General features: G+C 43.3%; 1 protein-coding gene and 1 pseudogene across 1 annotated transcript; both read right to left on the bottom strand.

Moving 5' to 3' along the window:
• Positions 1-1,594: 1,594 nt before the first annotated feature.
• Positions 1,595-2,530, bottom strand: Or5au1 (olfactory receptor family 5 subfamily AU member 1). The gene has a single exon (XM_048435573.3). It carries the CDS (start codon positions 2,528-2,530, stop codon positions 1,595-1,597), a length of 936 nt encoding a protein of 311 aa, XP_048291530.1.
• A 13,480-nt stretch (positions 2,531-16,010) lies between these two features.
• On the bottom strand, positions 16,011-16,457 carry LOC125401335 (small ribosomal subunit protein eS26 pseudogene; annotated as a pseudogene).
• Between the last annotated feature and the right edge of the window lie 1,397 nt (positions 16,458-17,854).

Genomic DNA, 17,854 nt, shown 5'->3' with positions numbered 1-17,854 from the left:
GTCTGGGTAGCCAGGAACGAACAAGTGGCCTCCCCCAACAGGGGCTATTTCTGGGCTCTGTTCTATTGATCATTTGCATAAACTTACATAAATTTATTTTAAAAAGATTAATTTGAGGCAAGCAGATCTCTGTGAGTTCAAAGCCTGGTTTATATAGCTACTTCCAGACCAGCCAGGGCTCCATAGACCTTGTCTGAAGAAGCAGAAGCAGAAGAGTGGTAAACAGAGGCACAGGCTGCCATGCCTGGCCCTTACTGCTCTCAATTCCTGTGGCCTTATAGTAAATTTGGAAATCATGTAATGTTAGACCTAAAATTTTGTTCCCCATAGTTCCTTGAGATATTCTAGGTCCTTTGATTTTTCCATAGGGGAAAAAGATTTATTTTATGTGTGTGAATGTTTTGCTCAAATGTATGTCTGTGTACCACGTGTGTGCCTGGTGCCAACGATCCCATGGAATTGGAGTTGCAGATGGTTGTGAGCCATCTTGTAGACCCAAACCATCTCTCTAGTCCCTTGACAGTCTTTTTATTTGAATGATGAAATCCACTACTTTGTATGTTAACTTAAAAACTTAATTAAAAAGAAGGAACATTGGGGGAGGTCCTGGGAAGAGTTGGGGAGGAAAAATATGGTCAAAATATGAAATTCTCAAAGAATGAATAAAGGCATTTTTTAAAGGAAAGAAAAGAAATTTTTAAAAAAAGTCAGCATCAAGTCCGATAAGAACAACCAAGAGCTTGCTACACACCAGGCCTTGTCCTAAGTGCCTTGCCTATGTTAACTAATTTAATTATTATTGTACAAGGGCTCTCTTGGTCTTAGTTGCTGTGTTTGTTTTGGTTTGGGTTTTGAGACAGGGATTCTCTGTGTAGCTGGTCGCCCTGAAACTCACTATATAGATGGGTGGCCCTGCCTTTAATCCCAACACTCGGGAGGCGGAGGCCGGCAGATCTGTGAGTTCGAGGCCAGCCTGATCTACAAGAGCTAGTTTCAGGACAGGTTCCAAAGCCACAGAGAAACCCTGTCTCGAAAAACCAAAAAAAAAGAAAAAAAGAAAAAGAAAAGAAAAAAAAGTGCTCCTTACTTAATTTTCAGGAGTTATTGGCTTCACACGGGGGTTGACATCTGTACTCTTTCCTTTGTTCTCACCATCTTTGTGGCAGATGCACCATGAATGGTCTGTCTGTCTGTTCTGTTCTGTTCTGTTCTGTTCTGAGAAAAGCCCAGGCTGGCCCTGAGCTGGTTGTGTAGGTGAGGTTGACCTTGAACTCCTAGTTCTTGACCTTGAACTTCTTCTGCTACCTCCCCATTCAGAAAATTTTTGTTTTGTTTTTCGAACAGGGTTTCTCTGTGTAACAATCCTAACTTTCCTGGAACTAGCTATGGCAGACCAGGCTGGCCTCGAACTCACAGAGATCTGCCTGCCTCTGCCTCCCAAGGTCGAGATTAAAGCCAACAGTTCTGGCAGATAGTTCCAGAAGCTCCAGCAGGCATGCCTGAGCTTCACAGGGTGTGTGTGGGATCATCCTCGGGGCAGCACCACACAGGGTAAAACTCTCTTGGCTTTCTAAGGACTCGTGAGTCAATACGCTCATTCCACTGATTTCCAGCCCCAAACCTTCCTTAAGGCTTCCTTAACATCCTTGTTTCTCAAAGAGTAGATTAAGGGATTCAGCATCGGGATCACCACTGTGTAGATTACAGCCACCGTGCGGTCCTGGGTCAGGGAGTAACTGGACTTAGGGCGCAGGTACATAAAAAGTGTCGTGCCAAAAAAGAAGCAAACGGCAGTGAGGTGGGACGTGCAGGTGGAAAACGCCTTGGACCTGCCCTGACTCGAGCTCATCTGTAGGATGGTGATGAGGATTAAGAGGTAGGAGATCAAGATGGTGAGAGTGCAGCTCAGAAGATTGAAGCCCGCGAAAATGAAGAGCAAGATCTCACACAGCGAAGTGTCCACGCAGGACAAGGACAGGATGGGTGGCCCATCGCAGAAGAAATGAGTGACCACGTGAGCACCGCAGAAGTTCAGGCTGAAGATACAGCTTGTATGGATAAGAGAATTGAGAAACCCTGCGCTGTAGGAGCCCACAATTAGAGCTGCACAGACATTCGGAGACACGATGGTTGGGTAGAGCAGAGGATTACAAACCGCGACGTAGCGGTCATAGGCCATGGCGGCAATGAGATAGCACTCGCTGGTGGCGAAACCCGCATAGAAGAACATCTGCGCCATGCAGCCAAAATAAGAGATGACCTTTCTCTCAGCCAAGAAGTTCATCAGGGTCTGGGGGACCACTGTAGAAGAGTAGCAGAAATCCAGGAAGGAGAGGCTTTTGAGCAGTGAGTACATGGGCGTGTGCAGAGCGACGCTCACATGGATTAGAAAGAACATGGTCAGGTTGCCCAGCACCGTGATGACGTACATGGCCAGGAATACCACAAAGAGCAGTTTTTGGAGCTGGGGGTCACTGGTGAGGCCCAAGAGCTCAAACTCCACGTCTTGGCTCAGGTTTGCCCTCTCCATATTTGTTTAGGACTCTGGTGCAGACAAACTGCAGCAGAGAGGCGGAACACCCAGGGCTCTCACAGTTTGCTCCTGGAGATCAGGACCTTTGGAAGAGATCTGGCTTTGTAGACAGGACTGCCATGGAGAGGACCTTCCCAAGTTGTTCGGCTGGTCGATTAGTAAGCGTTATTTGAGAAGCAATTGGAAATATAATGACTATATGAAATTAATCTTTCTGAGATCATAACAAATTTAAATAATGAGACATTCACTCTTTGACTCCACATTTAGTTTCCTGTCTACATAACTGCGTTCCCTCCTAAGAAAGTCTAGAGTCCCTGATGGCAGGGAGCTCATAAGCTACGAGCAACACATTCTGTGTAAGCACAAAGTGAGCAGGGGCTTCGTGACTGGCTGTGTCCCCTGTGGAATGACTTACTGTCTCTGCATTTCAGTTTTCTCATCTGTGGAGTAAGAACAGCAGTTATCTCAAAATATTGTAAAGACTGAGTGAGCAAAAGGAAAATCACTTGAACACAGACCAGCACACTGAGGGAATTCAAGGGATGCTTGCAGCGGCTGTTCTCACAGGAGAGACAGACTCACCGCTATGGATGCAGCAGAGTTTGGTTCTAGTTACCATGGCTCCCTAACGATGGTGGTGACAGAGGCTGTGGAGAGATGAAGGCAGTGTAATGAGCAAACTGACATTGTGGATTAGGGGTCATCCAACAAGCGAAAACTCCCAGCCCTGTTTACAAAAGTACCCATCATTTCTTGTAAACAAATCACCCTGAATTCGGGGGCTATTGGCAGACAAGGATCAGCCCCCACCCCCCAAGGCTGAAGTCTGTGAAAGTATCTTCCCTACTTAGAGGGTGCATCCTGGAAACATCGCTGCTCCCGCTCCCGTGGCTCCTCTGGTGTCACATTCCAGAACCGCGGCTACTTTATAGTGAACTGCAGTCCTGCAGAATGTGGGCTTCTAGAGCTGCTCATGGTGTCAACGCCAGCGGGGCCAAAGTCAACTTAACTCAAAGGCAAATTATAGGACTTCAGAGAAACAACCGTGAACCTCCGCGGTGGAAATAATTTACGAGAACTCCAAGAAAGTCAGGAGCTGATCATAAGAGTAGAGTAGAACTTCTCTTGAAATCCAGTTTAGCATCTTCTTCCCTCAGAAACCTGTTTTAGTTTAGGTAGCAAACATGTCAGTATTTCTCTGATCAGAAAACTAGAACCAGAAAAACAACACCACAAAACTAGGGCTGTACCCAGTGACTGGGCCTCCAGTGGGGAGGCCGGCTCTCCCTCTTCCCTTTCACTGCTTATCACTCTTCTCCAATCTGCAATAAATTAAAAATCCTCCAGAATACAAGGAATTGGTTAAAAATGGATTATAAAAGAAGTTGGTATTTGGTATGCTTTGAAATAACCATTCTGTGGATGGCAGTTTGTACCTCAGAGGAAGAAAACTTGAAGTAATAGTTTTTAAAAGATGGAGGAGGGGCTGGAGAGATGGCTGAGTAGTCAAGGGCACTAACTGTTCTTTCAGAGAACCCAGGCGTCATTCCCAGAACATATGTGGTGGTTCACAACCACCTGTAACTAGTTTCGGGAGATACAATACCCTTTTCTGGCTTCCGTGGGCACAAAAGTGGTACATAGAAATACACACATACACATAAAATAAAAATATAAAAATAAAAGATTAGGAGTAGAGCACCTAGTAGGTGGAGGAGTTGAAAGAACCAGGTGGAGGAGTTGAAAGAAACCTTATTATACTCGATTCCTCCACTCCCCCGCCCCCGCTGGGAAATATGAAATTCACCAGGCAGCAACACAGCCAGCGACTCTAAGCAATAGTGGTTCTCAGTTTCTAAGCAGTGTTTCACCCAGGGCCTTACTATGTGTGCAGATTCCAGGTTTCAACAGCAGTAATCTAATCCAATAGATCTACAGATGAGCCAAGAACTCCAATGGATTCACAACAGGTGGCCTCTGAACCATAGGGTGTGTCCACGAGGACACCTTCTTGAGCCACATATCCTTCCTAGTTTGCTATAATTCTGTGTCCTGGATATCAGCAGGGTGGTTGTCCTGGATGGTCTTCTCCCTCCAGAAGCTTTGCCAGTAGGTATCGATTCGCAGACATCTGGGCTACCTGGGGGTCATCAAACGCCAGCTGAGATGTTCTGGAAGCCGGTGACTTTGGTACTGGTCTTGCTTTGCAGCTCTGAGTACAAGCCTTCAGTGAGAGAACTGTGAAGACAAAGGCAGGTGTGTCTGTTGACTAAATCTGGGGATCTCACGGGGTCAGGAGTGAGGCAGCCCCTTCTCTGTGAACCTGTCACCGCCAGTCTTGTGTGGGCAGGAGACTCTCCAGGGCCATCTTTCCCTTTGGGCAGCTCACAACTAGGGAGAAAGTGTTCATGGTGGGATTTTAGGAGGCAAGTGAGAAAGGGAGAATAATTGGTCCCACAAAGACCCATTAAAGTGTTTGTGACGTTGTTATCTCCACGAGTCTCTGCCCCTGTCAGGAGACAGAGAAATTGGGGATAGGGAAATGAACCCCACCAGATCCCTAACAACTTACGGATCATTACCCCACAGAAACGCTTTACCTTAACTGTAAACTTAGCTGTGTTTACTCTGCAACAGCAAAATAGGCTCTCCTCATATGCCAGTTAGCCAGCATGCGTTGTACTTTAAATTAGATAAGAACAAAACATCTGTCCTGATGTAGGAGGGTCTTCTATCTATCTGTTGCTTTCATTGGTTAATTAATAAAGAAAACTACTTGGCCTGATAGGTCAGAACATAGGTAGGCGGGGAAGACAGAACAGAATGCTAGGGGAAAAAAGCAGAGGCAGGCAGACGCCATGAAGCTCCATCCCAAGATGGATGTAGGTTAGAATCTTCCTGGTAAGTCACCACCTTGTGGTGCTACACACATTAATAGAAATGGGTTAATCAAGATGTGAGAATTAGCCAGTAAGAGGCTAGAGCTAACGGGCTAGGCAGTGTTTAAATGAATACAATTTGTGTGTTGTTATTTCGGGTGTAAAGCTAGCCATGCCGGAGCGGTAGCCGGGCAGGACAAAAAGCAGGCCTGCTTGCCTCTTCACTACACTGTCCTTCAAGGCTGTGCTAACAGGACAAACTAGAGTTAGGTTACCCAGTTTCCAAATAAATACTTAAAAATTTTCTAGGAGCCTTTGGTCATTGGTCTCTAATGTAAAAGCATCCATTCAGGGGAATTTTGCATGGCATGAATATTCCTGAATTCATTGAGTAAAATACAGCCCTATGTTGGTGACTGTCCCATGTCCTTCTTAAAAGCATGTAGTCTCCTTTGTTGTGGTGGTGCTCTACAAATATCAACTAGATCAAGTTGGTTGGTAGCATTGTTGAAGCAAAATATAGCCATTCAGTTCTCACACCCCCTTCTTCTCTTGGTCATTGAAAGTTAGTATATTGAAATTTCTATAATAGTGGATGTTTTCTTTGACACAGAACCTCACTGTGTAGCCCTGGTTGACCCAAAACATATTATGTAGACCAGTCTGGTCTCAAACTCATAGATAACAGCTTGAGCTGGTCAATGGTGGCACATGCCTTTAATCCCAGCATTCAGGGAGGCAGAGGCAAGTGGATCTCTGTGAGTTCAAAGCCAGCCTAGTCTACAGAGTTCCAGGACAGCCAGAGATAAACAGAGAAACTGCCTCATAAAACAGAGAGAGAAAGAGAGAGGGAGAAAGAGAGGGATATAAAGAGAGAGAGAGAGAGAGAGAGAGAGAGAGAGAGAGAGAGAGGACAGCTTGATTTTATCTCCTAAATGTTAGGGTTAAAGGCATATGACACCATTGTGACAATCATGTATTTATTTCAGTTTTTGTCTACTGTCTTCTGAAGTCTCATTACAAAGTTCCTATTTAAGATTGGTCTTCCTTCTTGATAGACTAAGAACTCTAGACCAAAAAGTGTCTGCTGGGGCTACAGAGATATCTCAGAGGTTAGAAACACATGCTTCTCTTGCAGAAGACCCAAGTAACTCCAGCTCCAGGGGACCTAATGCCTCTGGCCTCCAAGGATGCCCACACTCATATTCACAGACATATAAATAATTAAAATAAAATATATCTTTTAAAAAACGTGATTGCTGGTTTTTTGTTTGGTTGGTTTTGTTTGTTTTTTCAAGATAGGGTTTCTCCGTGTAGCCCTAGCTATCCTAGAACCCATTTTGTAGACCAGGCTGACCTCGAACTCAGAGATCCACCTGCCTCTGAGTCTCAAGTGCTGAATTAGAGGTGTGCACCACCACTGTCCATCAAATAGGTGCCATCATAAATTATGTTCTCTTCCATGCCCTGGCACATAACAATGCATTTGTATCCTTTGCTGAAAGCAGTAAATACAGAACTTGAAAGCAACTTTCTAAGTCTTCCATAAGGGTTAAAGGCATCCTTATATTGCTTGGGAAACAAATGTTTGTTATCTGGTCATTTGGGGTCAATTGGAGCCAGACTCAATCCCTTGTAAAACCATGTTATAGATTTCTGTAAAGCATCTCATTCCTTCCCCCATGTTATGTTATCTGTGCTATTTAATAAATATAGAACAAAGCCTTTTATGAGGGACAGGCAGTCACAACACTCACAGACATACACAGCTCATACAGAAACACACAATCACACAGTTATGCAACGGACAGGACAGAAGACACAGGGACCATGAAGTACAGAATTTAAATCTATACTCACTCTAAATTAAACAACTCTGGGGGAAATATTTTGATTTCTTAATGTGTCATTGATGCATTGCTGGTGACACAGGTGTGAATGATCCACGCAGGTTCTTACTATGCGTATAGTTTTTTATTTCCTGCTCGTACATCCGTGTACCACATGTGTGCCTGGTGCCTGAGGAGGCCAGAAGAAGGCATCAGGTTCCCTGGAGCTGAAATTACAGTTAGTTGTGAACAACCAAGTGAGTGCTGGGAATTGAACTGGGTTTTCTAGACAGGCAATTAGTGATCTTAACTATTGATCTGTGCCCCAAGCCCGAACAGTTGGTTCTCACTTGACATACTTGGGTTTGAGTTTGTGGTCAGCTCGTCCTTCCATGTTTAAGTCCTTCTCCTTCTTTTTCTTCTTTTCCATTATTGTTATATTTTATATTCTTTTCTGACTTTTTTGTTACTTTATTTGGAATTTAGAATATACGTCTATTCCGTCATAGTCCGACCTCAATGCACGTGCCTAGGGTTCTCCCAGCCCTAGACTTTTGCCTCTGTTTCCCTTCTACGGAGTTGTTACACATGTATCTTTCTCTGTGCCCTAAGTCCCAAAATACAATGCTATAATTTCTAAAATACTGTTTAAAATCAATACAAATTAAAGTGATTCAAAAACTAGAAGAATAATCTTTTATAACTACCTATGTTGTTATATCTCAGCACTTTTAATTCCTTCACTGTTTTCCTTCTGTCTGAATGAGAGACATTCTTTAACATTTGTTACAGTGGCAATTTACTAGTAGTGAATTATTTCCATACTGAGGGTCTGAAAACATTGTTTTATATTTTTCAAAGGTAGCTTTCCCTGTTCAGAGTGTCCCCTGTGAAAAGTCGGCTGTTGTCTTTGGCTCTCTGTAAGCACATTTTATCTAGCTGTTTTACCACTTGTTTTGAATAGTGTGATTGCAGTACGACCTCTGTGGATTTATTTGTGTTTCTCGAATTGGGGTTTCTCGTATTTATTAAATTCGTGGGTGTGTTATTTTAGCCCATTTTGAAATCCTTAAGTTACTCCTTATTTAAACACACTTCGATGCTTCTCTGTGTCTCAGGTGTTGCAGTTACCTGTACACTGAGCTGTCTGAAGCCCAGACAGAATGATGCTCCTTTTAGTGTATCTGCTTGTTCAATTCCCTCTGGGTTTCTCTTCAGGTATATTTTATTGCTATGTGTCCAAGCTCCCTGATCTTTCCTTTTGCAGTATCTATTTTTCACTTTTGGTTTTTCTTTGGGTAGTGCGGTTTCTGTTCTACCGCAGCTGTTCAGTCCCAGAAAGCTACATCCTAACTTGGGTCCCACCTCTTGAAGACAATTGGTTGACAAAGCTCCCCCATCCTCTTACAGCTGAAATGAACTCATAATTCTTGTCTATGTTTAACCATGTGGCTTTTCTCAGTCAGGCATTCTCACCTGCTTCCTCTGCATCTGGCTGGTGACTGCATCTCTGCCTTTCCTCGTCTCAGAATTCTCCTACTCTGGTTGCCCAGCCTATACTTCCAGACTGTCTACTGGCCAGTCAACAATTTTATTAATCAACACAAGTGAAAATCTTCACAGTGGAACATCACCCCACAGCAGTTCAACCTTAACTGTCCTGGGACTCGCTCTCCAGACCAGGCTGGCCTCAAACTCAGAGCTCCTCCCGCCTCTGCCTCCCTCTGTACCCCTACCGCCTATCTCTTTTACAGCATCTAATCTGTTACTATCCAATGTTTATTTTCACTTGGACCCTGCCATTTTCATCTCTAGATTTTGGTTGCATCTTCCTTTGGTTTCCATTTCTTTGCTCTGCTATTGTATTTCTGTATTTACTGAGTACAGCTATTTTCGCGTGCTTCTCATGTCAGTTCTGGCTGGCCTTTCTGCTTCTCTCCTCTTTATGGATCATATTTTCCTGTCTGTTTACATGCCTAATAATCTGCTTGGATACCAGATATTATCCAATGGGTTTGGCAGGGCTTGGATATTTTTGTTTCTTCTTTCCTGTGTACTGAGAGTTTGTTGGCAAGAGTCTTGCCTTCTTGAGTCTTTCACAGTCTTTTAGGCACAAGACCTCAAACCAAGGGTAAGCATTCACCATGACTGAAGAAAATTTCCTGACCCCTTACCTGCTTCCCTCTGAGCCACAGTAGTGACGACTGCCACTGTTGTGGTCTCTGTGCGAGCACTGAACCTTCCTTCTTTTGGTGACTGTAATCACAGAATATATATGACTATGAATATATATGACTATGAATATATATGTCTATAATCACAGAATGCACTGAAAACCACTTCCTGTCCTTTAGTTTCATTTCACAAGTCCCACTGTGCACCAGGAGGGGGAGCCCACTTCAAAGACAGGGTTTCAACAAGCAGAGGGAAGCCACCCATCAAATGTCAGCCCTCTGTCTAGTGCACTTCCTGGTTCCACTGGTGGGGGCGGGTCTCTGAGAACTCCTTGGTGGTGTTGCTCCCTGAGCACGGACAGCAGCCAGGGAAGAGAAAAGGAGTGGCATTTTAGGTAATTAGAAAAATAAAGTCTTCAGTCTACCCCAGACAACTCCACAGCTGAAACGGCAGGCTGGAAAATGTTTTCCAAGACCTAGTGTGTATTTTCGTCAACAGAGCACACGTGCTTAAAAGGTTTTCTATATAAGTGAACAAATAGACTTAGGCAAACCCTCCTGACTATTTCCCCAAAATGGCTGTAATTGCCAAAAATAAATAAAAATAAAGCAAAGAAACAGAATCAGTGGCCCTCTTAGAATTCTAACAGAATGGGAAGACCTTAATCTGCATTAAAGTGTGGTGAAGGCGTGCCCAGGGGTGAAGGGCTGATTTTCCTTGTGGCTAATCAAATCATCACATGCTGATCACCAACAAAGGAAAGAGCTTTGCGTAAAAGCAGATGACCCATAGTTACCATAGAAACACCACTTGGCAAACATGAAGTCCACGATACTGTGTGTTTGAAAACACACACTCTGGCAGTACAAACTGGATGCAAACCAGAAAGTCATTAGCTATAAGCCGTTATCCGGAAGGAGACACCAAGAGTCCACAGTCTGAGCTGTAATAGCTCTGTCAGTGAAATGGACGCAGGACACTCAGATGTGAGAAAACAAAATGACATGTTTGTGACATGTGCGCCACATGCAATTATCAGTAACTTTCAGGTAAAATCTTCAGAATATTCCAGGAAAAGAGTTTATAGCACGAAATGGTTCATCCCTGTATTTTTGTCTTTTGACCGAATCATAAAATGACATTTGTTGAAAGATAAAAATTGAGAATAAATACAGATCATAGGAAGTAGCCAAATGTAGAGCCAGTCATTCAAGCTCAGTAGGGGCCAGAGTTTCAGGTCAGACCACCCAGGCACCACCCAGGAACATTTCAACATTGTAGACAGGATCACCTGACATCCCTTTGTCCTGTACACCCATCCCCTTTCACTAGGACAGCCCTAGACAAATGTCAGCCAATCCCTCACCCCAACCTCTGCTGTGATAAAACCCCACCCCAACTTAGCTAGGCTCTCTGATCGTGCCAATGTGTTGGGCACACACAATCTGAGCTTGAACTTGAATAAAGGCTCTTTGCTTTACATACAGGATTCAGTCTCCATGTTGGTTTTGGGAGACTCTGCGATCTGGGCACAACACCAAGCTGTAACGGCTCCAGTTTTCCTCAAAGTCACCTTATCAGAATCCTGGAGACACAGGAAGACGTGGTGTCTACCAGGGCAGCACACTGCTGTTCCACGGCAGAGAGACATCCTGCACCCACCTCCCCTCTGTTGTCATTCATAACAGTGGGGTGACCCAAGGCTGCGTGGGTCCCTTGGTGGATGGGAGACAGGTAGACACACCATGCAGAGAGAGCTTGGGTATGGAGTTTATTTAATGGGTAAGGGAATTATGGAGGAAAGAGGTAAACAGAGAGATGGGGGAGGGAGGCGGTAGTCACCTCTTCAAGGACAGAGGGAGTTGAAGAGAAGGCAGAGATCCCCTTGCCTCAGAAGGGGAAGAGGGAGATTGGGAGTGGACAGAGCTTGTCTCTTAAAGGAACAGCGTACCCAGGTGACTGGCAGATTACAAAATTCCCACCTTTCTCTTATAGTATAGCACCCTCTAGCTTAGGTTAATGAGGAGGAACTGTGTCTCAGATTTTTGTCTTCCAGCTCAGGGAACAGTGATGGTGGTCCCAAGAGAGGTGGCTGGTGTTCAGTGTGTTTGGGCTCAGGCTTCATCTCAGACCCTGACATCCATAAATCCAAAGAGTCTGGAATGTTTGGGTGGAAGTTCCATCCCAAGTCCCCTCTCCTAGGTGTTGCCTCAGTCCAGACTCCACCTCTGAGAAAGCAAAACAATGATCCCTCCCCAGAGATGCTCAAGACCACTCCCAGGATATTTAAACTGCCCCCCAGAAAACAGACATGTGGTTTTCCTGTCTTCCTGGGTCCTGGAAGGTCACCCAGGGGCACTGGGATCCGTTAAACCTGGGATCTTAATAATTGTTTGATTTGATCTGGTTTGGATTATTGCATTGGTGGAAAGGTTTATTGGGGCACAAAAGCTTTTTCACAGAGGATTCAAAATCCTGTGCTGTAGACCAGTAAATGGCTCACTGAGGAGGCTACTCCCCAGGGCCCATGTTGTGCAGCAGGAGAATATGGGCTCTCAAATAGTATCCTTCACATTTACATACGGTGTGACACTCAAAAACACACTAAATATATAAATGCAAGAAAAGAAATGAAACATGGTGATATTGAGACCAACAGTGACTGTTGCAGCAGAACCGACATGGAATGGTGGATGCATCAAACCTGGGCAGTGCTGCTCCAGCCTTGGCTGGAAAACAAGAGCATTTCCCATTCCTTTCACCAGGAGTACTCAGCACACAGAAGGTCTTCAGCCACATCGGAGTTGTTTGCATAATAACCTTGAGCTTTATAAATTGCCTTGCTGGGAATTGGGGAAGCACCAGTCCACAGAATTTCTCAGGTTGGAGGAGGCCTAGGCAGGTAAATGAAGTTCCTTGGGAACACTGTTCATACAGAAGGACAGCATAGACAGTATGTCACAGGACAGTATAGACGGTCTGTCACAGGACAGCATAGACAGTCTATTACAGGACAGTATAGATGGTCTGTCACAGAACAGTATAGACGGTCTGTGCAGTATAGACAGTCTATTACAGGACAGTATAGACGGTCTGTCACAGGACAGTATAGACAGTCTGTCACAGGACAGTATAGACGGTCTGTCACAGGACAGCATAGACAGTCTATTACAGGACAGTATAGACGGTCTGTCACAGAACAGTATAGACGGTCTGTGCAGTATAGACAGTCTATTACAGGACAGTATAGACGGTCTGTCACAGGACAGCATAGACAGTCTGTGCAGTATAGACGGTCTGTCACAGGACAGTATAGACAGTCTGTCACAGGACAGCATAGACAGTGTGTGCAGTATAGATGGTCTGTCACAGGACAGTATAGACGGTCTGTGCAGTATAGACGGTCTGTCTGTCACAGGACAGTATAGACAGTCTATTACAGGACAGTATAGACAGTCTGTGCAGTATAGACAGTCTGTCACAGGACAGTATAGACAGTGTGTGCAGTATAGATGGTCTGTCACAGGACAGTATAGACAGTGTGTGTAGTATAGACGGTCTGTCACAGGACAGTATAGACAGTGTGTGCAGTGTAGACGGTCTGTCTGTCACAGGACAGTTCTGTGTGCTCGGTTCTTATCATTCTATTCCCATGCTGTCTTCTTAATGTGCTCAACCAACTCATTCAGACTTTATCTAATAGTTTTCTGATTTGGGGTTTGGGGTAATTTTTTTGCTGTTTTTTGCTTGTTTGTTTTTTATTTTTAGGTTATTTGTTTGTTTGAGACAGAGTCTAGTTATGTAGCCCTGGTTGTCCCAGATCTCACTACATAAACTAGGCTGGTTTCAAAGTCACAGAGATTCACCTGCCTCTGCTTTCCTAGTCCTGGGATTAAAGCTGTATGCCACTACACCTGGTTCAAATACTTTGTAATCTATCCTATGGAACTCCTTGTCAAGGTTACAGCGGGTACCATGGCCGGTGAGGAATGCGGGTGGGAAACAGAAAATGCCATGCGGATGGAGCCTGAGTGTGAAGTTTTATTTAGGGTGTGTAGAGGGGAGGAAGGGAAAGAGAGACAGAGACAGAGAAGAGAAAAGGAAAGAGGGAGGAGAGACAGAGAGATGACCTTTTAGAAGGCCCAAGGCAGCAAAGAGAGAGAGAAAAGAGCCTAGACCAGCTTGCCTCAGGGAGAGATTGGGAGTGGGCAGAGCTTGTCTCTTAACGGACTGGCTACTGTCTGGGTTCATCTTGCCAGGTGATAGGGAAGGCCAACATGGTCAGTCAGTCCTAGAACTCCTATTGAATATATACGCTACTCTCCCACTAAGAAATGGTAAAGGAAGGCAAGAGGCAAGAGTGGTATGCCTGGCGCTGCCCAAAGGGCAGAGACCATGGAAAGTGCCCATGGTTGTCCTCTGAAAAGAGCCCTTTTCAGAGACCTCCATTCAGGCAAACTCAGGATTCTTGGCTTTAGTGCAGAAAATAACTTTACACTAAGACTGGATGAACTAAAGAGAAGTTTATTTAAATGACTTTTATCAAGATCTTAAGTACAGAGTTGAAAAAGAGAGGCACTCACGGAGAATTAAGACGCTAACACCCTGCCCCCGCCTGAATGAGGGTGTGGCATTGTCAAAGAAGAGAAGAAGAGTTGCCCTTCATTTTCTTTACATAGTCATAGACAGTATTTGGATGGTTTTGTTTTGACATTGTTTGTTTGTTTGAGATAGGGTCTTGCTACTCAGTCCTGGCTGTCCTATAACTCATTATATAAACCAGACTATCCTCAGATTCACAGAGATCCACCTGCCCCTGCATCCTATGTGCCGGGGTTAAAAAGCTACCACACTAGGTGATTTGTGTGGTTTTTTAAACTATTATCTGTGAGGGCTGCTAAGACTCTAGACAAGGTCATGGGGTGGTTCCTGAGGAGCAGCCTCTGGCTGCAATGACAAAGGTAAAACTAGGTTTTGGGGTTCTGGAGTCAGGAAAAAACATGAAGTTCCCAGAAAATGTCTGGAAAAAAATGAGTCCTGTGTTCTGGACATCCAGGCCTTAAGTCATGCATTACTTTTAAAATATAAAACATCATGTCTGAACAGAATATTACTGTTTGAAACCTTCAGAACACATGTTAATTGTGCTGAAATTCTTAGCTACAGAGGGACTTCAACCAGACTCTGGCATGGGGGCTCCCTTTCCTTCCCAAGTCCCACAATTTTCTCTTTTGCCTTGGAATCTCGTTCCCCTCTGCTTTTATCTGTACTAGCCTTGGGAAATTCTCTTATTAGTAGAGTACAGCCCAAGAGACATTGATGAGTTTGATGCTTAGCACTGCAAAAACGAAAAAAGCATTCTCATATAAACTTTTTTATCATTTGTGTTTAAGTTTATGTGTGTTCTCTATGCATGTGTGTGTAAGTGTACTTATCTGTATGTGCATAGATGTATGTGTTTGGGAATAGATTCTGTAACATGAAGGGGACTGCTTGTTGGGGTTTCTGTCCCACCTGATACCCCGCAGCCGGCAAACCCCAAAGAAAATCACACAGAGGACTCCATAAGATTATAAACTGATTGGCCCATTAGCTGAGGCTACATATTAGCTCTTATTACTTATGTTAGCCCATTATTTTTATCTATGTTAGCCATACGACTCAGTACCTTTCTCAGTGGGGTAGCTTACATCTTGCCTTTCCGGTGGTCTGGGCAGAACTGCAGAGGGAGTTTCCTGCTTCCCAGAATACTCCCGTTCTCTACTTCCTGTCTGGTTTTCCCGCCTATACTTCCTGCTTGGCCAATCAGCATTTATTTAAAATATGATTGACAGAATACAGACAATTCTCCTGCACCAAGATTCATTCATGTGTACACATGTGTATGTATGTGTCATTTATGTGTGAGTGTACTCATCTATATGTACTCACATGTACATGTGTGTGATGTATGCATGTGAGTATATTCATCCATATGTGTACTCACTTCTGTGTGAGTATACTCTCAATATTCATGAGTGAAACTGGTCTGTAATTCTCTTTCTTAGTAAAGATGTCTTTCTGTGGTTTGGTTATCAGGGTAGTTGTAGCCTCATAAATAGAGTTTGGCAATGTTCCCTCTGTTTCTATTGTGCAGAATAACTTGAGAAGTGTTGGTATTAGTTCTTTGAAAGTCTTATAGAATTCTGAGCTGAAACTATCTGGTCCTGGACTTTCTTTCTTTTTTTTTTTTTTTTTTTTTTTTTGGTTGGGAGACTTTTGATGACTGTTTCTATTTCCTCAGCAGTTATAAGTCTGTTTAATTTGCTTATCTGGTCTTGATATAATTTTGGTAAGTGATATTTACCCAGGAAGTTGTCCATTTCCTTTAAATTTTCCAATTTTGTGGAGTACAGGTTTTCGACCTGATGATTCTCTGTATTTTCTCTGTGACTGTTGTTATGTCCCCCTTTTCATTTTTGATTTTGTTAATTTGGATATTCTCTCTCTGCCTTTTGGTTAGTTTGGATAAAAGTTTGTCTATTTTGTTGTTTTTCTCAAAGAACCAGCTCTTTGTCTCATTGATTCTTTGTACTTTTTCTTTGTTTCTATTTTGTTTTTTTTTAATGCATAAGTTCCATTTTATTTTTCCAAGGTGTTCTCTTCTATCTTTATGAAGCCACGTTACATGGGCTTTGGTGGAGGTCGTGGGGCAGCACCAGCAGGTCTAAATCGTGGTGGGGGCGTTCGGTCCTTCCGAGCTTCCCGAGATCGATTCCTGACTACCTTGCTATGAATAGCACAGCTCACACAGTAATGCAGCTTGACATAGAGTTTGGGGAGCACATAAGCGTCAAAGACACTTGCTTCGGATATGTCCCTGACGGCGGCGGCCTCTACGATGTTCCGAATGACGAACTTCTTAATGGCCTTGTCCTTAGGCACGCAGCGGGCGCAGTTAGTGCAGCGAATTGGCTGCACGTGGCCGCGGACCTTTTTGGCACGACCGTTGTTTCTCCTTTTTTTGGTCATCTTGGAGCCAAGCCCAAAAGAGCCTTTGTTTCTATTCTGTTGATTTCAGGTATCACTTTGATTATTTCCTGTTATCAAGTTGTCTTAGGTGAGTTTGCTTCTTTTTGTTCTAAAGTTTTCAAATGTTCTGTTAATTCACTAGTCTGGGATTTTTCCAGCTTCTTTATGTAGGCATTTAGTGCTATGAACTTGCCTCTTAACACTGCTTTCATTGTGTCCCATAAATTTAGATATGTTGTGTGGTCATTTTCATTGAATTTTAGGAAGTCTTTAATTTCTCCCTTTATTTCTTCCTTGACCCACTGATGATTCAGGTGAGCATTGTTTAATTTCCATGTGTTTGTGGATTTTCTGGAATTAGTATTGCTGTGGACTTTTAATTTTATACCATGGTGATCTGATAAGGTACACTGGATTATTCCAATTTTTTAGTATTTGTTGAGGTTTATTTTGTTACCGAGTATGTGGTCAATTTTGGAGAAGGTTCTATGAGGTGCTAAGAAGAAGGTATATTCTTTTCTGTTTGGATGGAATGTTCTATATATGTCTGTTAAGTCCACTTGAGTCATAACATCTGTTAGTTCTCTTATTTTTCTGTTCATTTTTTTTTTGTCTGATTGACCTGTCCAGTGATGAGAGGGGAGTGTTGAAAACTCCCACAATTAGTGTGTTGCGTTTAATGTATGATTTAAGCTTTAGAAGTGTTTCTTTCACATATGAAGGCAGTCTTGTATTTGGGGCATAAATGTTCAGTATTGAAATTTTCTCTTGATGGATTTTTTATGTGACTAATATGAAATAACCTTCTTTGTCTCTTTTGACAGATTTTAGCTTGAAATCTATTTTGTTAGATATTAGGATAGCTACACCCGCTTGTTTCTTAGGTCCATTTGATCGGTATATTTTTTTCTCAACCCTTTACTCCGAGACAATGTCTGCCTTTAAGATTGAGATGTGTTTCTTATATGCAGAAGAAGGATGGATTCTGTTTTCATATCCAATCTGTTAGCCTGTGCCTTTTTACAGGTGAGTTGAGTCCATTTACATTAAGGGATATTAATGACCAGTGATTGCTATCTCCTGTTAATTTAGTTTTCATCATTGGTGATGTTAATTTGTACATTTTTTTCTTCGTCGGGATTTGCTGTTATGAGATCATCAATTGTCTGTGTTTTTGTTGGTGTAGTCATCTTCCTTGGGTTGAAGTTTTCCTTTTAGAATTTTGTGTAGGACTGGGTTTATGGCTAGGTATTGGTGAATTCTAGATTTGTCATGGAATATCTTGTTTTGTCCTCCTATGTTGATTGACAGTTTTGCTGGCTATAGTAGTCTGGGCTGGCATTCATGGTCTCTTAATGTCTGGATAATGCTTGATCATGACCTTATGGCTTTCATCATCTCCAATGAGAAATCAGGTGTAATTC

The sequence above is a fragment of the Myodes glareolus genome, chromosome 12 (assembly GCF_982192425.1).
Source record: "Myodes glareolus chromosome 12, mMyoGla1.1, whole genome shotgun sequence".
NCBI lineage: Eukaryota > Metazoa > Chordata > Mammalia > Rodentia > Cricetidae > Myodes > Myodes glareolus.
The sequence above is the reverse complement of the archived record's forward strand: the minus strand, read 5'-3'. Positions and strand labels throughout refer to the sequence as shown.

Coding starts and splice junctions, on each gene's coding strand:
- Or5au1 (XM_048435573.3), bottom strand. CDS start 2,530: ATGGAGAGGGCAAACCTGAGCCAAGACGTGGAGTTTGAGCTCTTGGGC.